At 58.8% G+C, this 6,023-nt stretch overlaps 1 protein-coding gene across 4 annotated transcripts; it reads right to left on the bottom strand.

Annotated features, from left to right (window-relative positions):
- Positions 1–2,740: 2,740 nt before the first annotated feature.
- Positions 2,741–5,543, bottom strand: TLDC2 (TBC/LysM-associated domain containing 2). Of its 4 annotated transcripts, none has more exons than XM_015881230.3 (6): positions 5,376–5,543; positions 4,566–4,727; positions 3,938–4,090; positions 3,682–3,777; positions 3,226–3,299; positions 2,868–3,144 (listed from the first exon to the last, which is right to left on the bottom strand). In XM_015881230.3, the coding sequence occupies exons 1-6, from the start codon at positions 5,406–5,408 to the stop codon at positions 3,009–3,011; spliced, it is 654 nt and encodes a 217-aa protein (XP_015736716.2). In that variant the 5' UTR covers positions 5,409–5,543; the 3' UTR covers positions 2,868–3,008. The 4 variants fall into 4 exon arrangements, with proteins under 4 accessions (XP_085376062.1, XP_015736716.2, XP_015736718.2 ...); XM_015881232.3 differs by having other exon boundaries at positions 3,938–4,054; XM_085519936.1 differs by lacking the exons at positions 4,566–4,727; positions 5,376–5,543 and having other exon boundaries at positions 2,741–3,047; positions 3,938–4,440.
- Between the last annotated feature and the right edge of the window lie 480 nt (positions 5,544–6,023).

Genomic DNA, 6,023 nt, shown 5'->3' with positions numbered 1-6,023 from the left:
AAGCAGCAGTCTCACTGTGCAGGGCTTAACAGCCAAATGAACTTCTGAAGGTCCCTAGAAATGATTAGGGCAAGCTGGGAGGATTGAAGTCCTTGTGCGTGTTGGTCATTATGTGCAGGTGGAGCTGATGGCTGAAGCTCAGTGCTGCTCCATTCAAAAAGGCTTGGTCCTCCTTCCCAGCGCTTCCACTTCAAGCAGGGCAGTGTGGGGCTGTCAGGGATGCCTCGGTGTGGTCAGAGCAGAGGCTGCTGCTGCAGGGCAATGTAAAGGGAGGGCTGCAGAAGGCAGGTGAGCAGCCCAGGGAGAATGCAGAGCTGGTACACGTGGCGGCTGGTGGAGAAATGCAGGAAGGGCCAGCACTGATGGGAGATGTGTGAGGTGTGATCCTGGTATTAGACCAACTGGTTACTGGACACAGTGCTCACCGATGAGGATGAGCTCATTAAAGAAGTTCTGATTAGAGTTGTTCTGAACTGTCATGGAGCAGCTTCATCTGCAGCAGTCAGGATGTGCTCTCAGCTCACCTGCAGATGATATGAAGCTGAGATGCCTATGGCCCCTTTGTTCCCCTGCTGATCTGTTGAAGCTGGGACAAGTCACAGCCATCTTGTGGATCGTTCCAGGGGTCAGCAGTGGGTCCAGGCCTATATCACAGCCTTGCAAATGATCTGGTGCTGGGGCTGATTGTGCCCTGTGCCAGTGTGCTGAGGATCCCAAAGTGGGAGGAGTGCCTGATGGAGCTGAAGGCTGTGCAGCCCTTCAGAGGGACCTGGGCAGGCTGAGGAAATAACTTGATGGGCAGCTTGTGGATTTTAACAAGGGGAAGCACACACTCCTGCCTCTGTGGAGGAACAGTAGGAGGTACCAGGGCATGCAGGGAGCACCCAGCTGGAGAACCACTGCAGAAAAGACCCTGGTGAGACCACAGTGCCCAGGTGTGGGCTCCCCAGTAACACAGAAATGGAGCCAGGGAACAGCTGCCAGGCTGCTGGGAGCATCTTCCCTACAAGGAGAGCGCAGGGATGGTCTTCCTGCCAAAGAGAAGGCTCCAGGGGATCATATCGTTGTCAGTACATTGTGGAATAGCCTCAAATCGGTGGTAGAGCAGTTGCTTCTATTTCCTTTTGAGAGATGAACTGGAAACTCAGTCTGGGATCCCGCTGTAAGAAAAGGACAGGAGCAGGAAAAAGGTTGCTGGTCAAACAGCAGCCGGGCTGCAGGTGCTGCATGGTGTCCCTTCCCACTGCTGCACACCGAGAGCACAGGGATGGAGAATTAAGGCTTTGAGCTGCTGAAGGCAAACGTGCCCTTTGAAAAGTTCAATCAGAACATTTACGGCCAACCCCATCTACTCTGTTCTTAAGGCGTGTTTCATTTGGACTCCCATCCCTCCCAGCAGCACTCTGGGGCTGGTTGATGTGCACAGCAGCTGCTGCAGGATCCGTGTCACCTTCAGCCTGGAGCGGGTGAGGCAGGCAGGTCAGAGGGCGGCTGCACTTTGTTCCCTCTGTGCAGGTGGAACTTGGCGTGCTGTTGGATTCAGAAGCTCATGGGAGGCCTCTCCTTCCCAGCACTTCCTGTTGGAACACCGTGACACCACACAGTGTTTCCCCGCCCGCCGTCCCAGCAGACATAACGCGCACACAGTTGGCCTTTACCCTGTGCTCTTGGGGAAAGGTAGGGGAGGAGATGGTCTGTCTGAGCGCTCAGCAGCATCCCCAGCTTCTCCTTTAGCCCAGAGGGGAAGCAGTGAGCAGAGACTATCGTGTTTATCTCCTCCAAGGAGAATGGAGACAGAGCAGGTGGAGCTGGCTCCCTCTGCAGGACCCTTCCATGTCCGAGCCCAGCCAGGCCCAGTCCTGCCAGCTGCAAGCAGAAGCTGATGGCATTGACTGGGGGATCCCAATAGGAGATGCCCCAATGTCCCCATGATGCCCATGTGTCGCGGTGGTGGTGATCTCCCAGTGTGGTTGTCCAGAGCTTTCCCTGCACAGGAGAACATGAAGCATGAGGGCACCGTGCTATGAGCCAAACGTATGAGTGGGCATTGGGGCAGGGCAAGGAGGGGCCTTGGTCTACAGGGGTAAGGGTTTGTGCAGAGGGGATAAACAGCTCTGCGCGACCAGGCCAAGCACAGGCAGCTGGAACCACAGCACGTCCTGCAGAACAGGGAAAAAAAACAGCTGTTGCCACCAAGTCCCAGCAGCTCTGGGCTGGTCAAGCTTTGCTAAAACCCATCACTCAGATTTGAGCCCATTAGAGCAACAGGAAGGTCTAAGCAATGGGCTGTTTTATTTCATGGGGATTCCGAACTCTTCACTTCTGTCTTTGGCCACAGGAGACCAAAGAGGCTGGTGAAGTCCAGTGCGTTTGTATACAGGGTGAAGTAAAGCAGTGCAGTTTGGTGATGGCTGGGATCCATGCTCCACCGAACATATGGGGTGACAGTGGGAGCTCCAGCCCCATGCCCAGCCACAACCCTCCCCTGAGAAAAGTAAAAGGAGTGTCAGACATCACAAAGGAGGTGTGCGGGGCCAAAGCAGGAAGGATTTGTGTGGTGGGGAAGGGCTGTGTGTTCTGCCTGAGTGCTTGGGGGGGAAGCTCTGTTTGGATGCACCAGAGGCCATCCCCCATTGCTCTGCTCTTTTGCACGAAGCTGAGGGCTCAGCTCTGGGCCCCTGCTCAGGGACTCTCACTGCTTTCTGTATATAGCTTCACGGCGATAAGGACAAGGCTCAGAGCACAGCTCTTCCCATTTATTGGTGGCCAGCAGCCTTTCACACACCAGCCCTGTTCCCACTGTCCCGAGGGCAGCAGCTGTTGGACAGGGCCTTCCAGGTTCTCCCTGCTCCCGGAGCACACATGGCTCCCGACTGGCACACCCTGCTGCAGGGGCAGCATCCCGCAGGGTTACATCCAGCACTGCCATTCCTGGTGCCTGCAGGACGGGGCCCAGTGGCGGTCGGCTCTGAGAACTGGAGCTTCAGCTGCATCCTGTGGTTGCGGTGTCAGTCCAGACCCCACAGCTCCAGGTCCTGGACGCAGAACTCCCCCCGCGGCGACAGGCTCTCATTATTGAAGGTCTCACAGGGGCAGCTCCCCCCGTGGTGCAGATCCCCATCCAGCCACAGCCCAAACTTGCCGCTGGGACACACACAGGCTGTGCTCAGTCAGGGCCCTCCTGCTGTGTCTGCTCAGCAATGTCAGCTCCGTGGCTGCCCCTACCTGCCTCCACCGACCATCAGCAGGTCCACATCTCCCTTCAGGAAGAAGCTGTTTCTGCCCGTCCACCTGAACACCTGTGGGGACAGCAGTCATGTCTGGCTGTCCCCGTCCTGCCCACATGAAGGGCCCTGCACCCGCTGGTCATGGCTGGAAGCCACAGAGTCCATAGGGAGGCCTGCACAAGGTGCAGGTGCCATTTTGCTGTTGTCCTGCCCCCTCTGGGGAATGGCTGCCACCCGCTGATGCAACCAGTCCCAGCAGGACACACAAACTCCATATTGGCTGCAAGTTGGGGCAGGCTGGCCTGGTGGCTTTGCTTGTGGACAGACCAGTGCAGCTGCGTTACTCTGCACCATTCCCCAGACCCTGCAGTACTTCAGGGTCCTTCCAGCAGGGCAGGCCATGGAGCACTGCTGGTCCCCAACTTCCCCTTTCCTCTGGCCTTGCAGATCCTACCTTCAGCTCCGGGGAGAAGGAGAAGAGGAATGTCTCCCCCGTGCCATAAAAGCATTTGCTCACGTGAATGGGGCTGGTGGAGAAGGCACCAAAGACCTGGCAAAGGGAGAGGAGAGAGATGCCAGCGTTACGGGGTGCGGAGCACGAACTGCACCAGGAGTCCCTGGCACATTCCCATCCAGTGAGCAACAAGGACAGAGCCAGGCGCAGGTAAATCCACTTCTGGTGGCTACCAGGAGACATGTCCCCGCCGTACCTGTGCTTCAGTGTCACGGATGAGCAGCAGAGCTGGGGAGCTCAGCTGGTTGGTGCAGCGATACAGGGTCCTCAGGCTGAAGCCATCCCGCGCGGTGCAGTACAGCAGGCTCCAGGGCTGCTGCCGCAGACGGGTGGGCAGGTGGGTGCCCAGCTGGGGCAGAATGGGCTCTGAGGGGCTGGCAGGCAGCTCTCTGCTCAATGCTGCTGTTTGCAGGGAGGCCTGGCCTGGGCAGCAGCCCCTGCTTGTCCCCCAGCCCTGCTTCCCCACCCCTCCCTGCCCACCTGCAGCAGGAAAGCAGGGATGAACCCCACTGCCTTCACCCCTAGCACCCTCCCCACACAAAGCAGTCTTACCCTGTAGCATCTTCACCCATACACATGTACCCTAATGGTGCCCCTGACTGTTCTCCCAACACCAGCCATGCTTCCCAGACAACTCCTAGGGCATTTGTTCCCAAGAAAGGATGTTCTGAGCATCCTTCCACCCTCCCAGCATCCTCCTGAGGCCTCCCCAAACATCCCCACCCTGAGCCCACCGGCTGGCTGCCTCTGCTCCCTGGGGATAGAGGGGATGTCACCCTCCAGTCTTACGCTGAACCAGTTCCTGGCATGCGAGGGCCCCTCACCTCCTCAATCTCCCTGTCCTGCAGGATGCTGCTTGGTGTGCTCAGCACCAGCCTGCACGGCTCCTCTGGGGCTGGAGGTGTCACTGGGGCTCCCTCCCAGCCCAGCTGCCCCTCGCTGTCTGGCTCTGTGCAGTCTATGGGCTGGTCTTTGTCCTGGTCAGGCTGGGGGTGGATGGAGGTGATTAGTCCCCTGGGACCCCACGGGGCAGCGTCCCCAAACCAGCACCATGTGGGACTCTCCCAGCCTGTGCAGTGGACAAGGGTGGGGTGAAGGGGCTCGAAGGCCGTGCAGACCTGGAGCCCCGGGGGTGGACAGTCAGCTGAGCCTCCTGCCCTGCTCCCAACACACACTCCATGGGGTGCCCTGGCTCCCTGCTAGGTAGTCCCACCATTGCACAGCTCAAGGGTGCGGGCTGCAATGGGAGGAGATGGGGAGAGGAGGAGGACATGGAGGCAGCAGAGGCTTCCACAGCCTACAAGCTCAGCCCCAGTGGAAGGGTTCACCGCAGTGAACCTCAGTGGCATTTTCCCCTGCCGGGGCAGTGCACACTAGGACACAGATGTACTTTGGGCCAGGGTGCAGCTGGTGACAAGCCTCAGCCATCCACAGCTGTGTGTGCAGCCCACAGCCCCGCTTGAATGTAGAAGGGCAGCAGGGCAGAAGCAAGCAGCTGTTCCCAACTCCCCACAGTGGGGTCAGGCAGGAAACACCCCAGGGGAGCAGCGGACAAGGGGGAGAGGTAGGAGTGGCCCTGCAATATCCAACCATGTGTCTCAGCCCCACACGAGCGCCCTCAGAGTCAGACCTACCAGGAGGTGGTAGTGGGCACGGAGTCCCCTCATCCCGTGTGCTCCCGGGTGCTGTGCTGTCGGGGACACCTCACCACCGCCCCAGGTTAATGTTCACCTGCTCTGGCCCCTCCCCAGCCCCTGGTGCCTCCACCAGCCCCAAGTGTGTCAGTGTGACGCAGGGTTGGGTGTGGAGCCTGCGGCCTCGTGGAGCTGGGATGAATGGGCGAGTGCCTGCTGCCTCCAGCCCAGTGGCTGTCACTGCCTCTGCACCCTGCCCACAACGTGGGCTCAACTGGCCACCAACAGCATGAGGATCCCTTGTTTTGGGATCAACAAACAGGTCGTGCTCTATGTTGCTCTTTGCAACACAACTGTTGCAATAGTTGTGTTGTGTCAACACTGCGCACCAGGGGTGGCACAGCTGCAGAGTGGCACAGGGCACTCTGCCCCACTGGGGGATGCACGGCCTTGGGCTACACACAGTGGATGGGCAGCTGGGAGATGTGGTGCTCCATGAGAGCTGGGATTGATGGCTGCAGGAAGAGGGAAACGCTGGGCTGTGGTGTCCCTGCCCTTGGGGCTACTGTAGAACACTGAGGGACTGCAGTGAACCTGTGGTGCCTCCTGCTGCTGTCCCATACTCCCAAACAGCCAGCACCAAGTGGG

Source organism: Coturnix japonica, chromosome 19 (genome assembly GCF_054131305.1).
Source record: "Coturnix japonica strain WE chromosome 19, WE-NBRP24, whole genome shotgun sequence".
In the NCBI taxonomy this organism is placed as follows: Eukaryota; Metazoa; Chordata; class Aves; order Galliformes; family Phasianidae; genus Coturnix; species Coturnix japonica.
The sequence above is the reverse complement of the archived record's forward strand: the minus strand, read 5'-3'. Positions and strand labels throughout refer to the sequence as shown.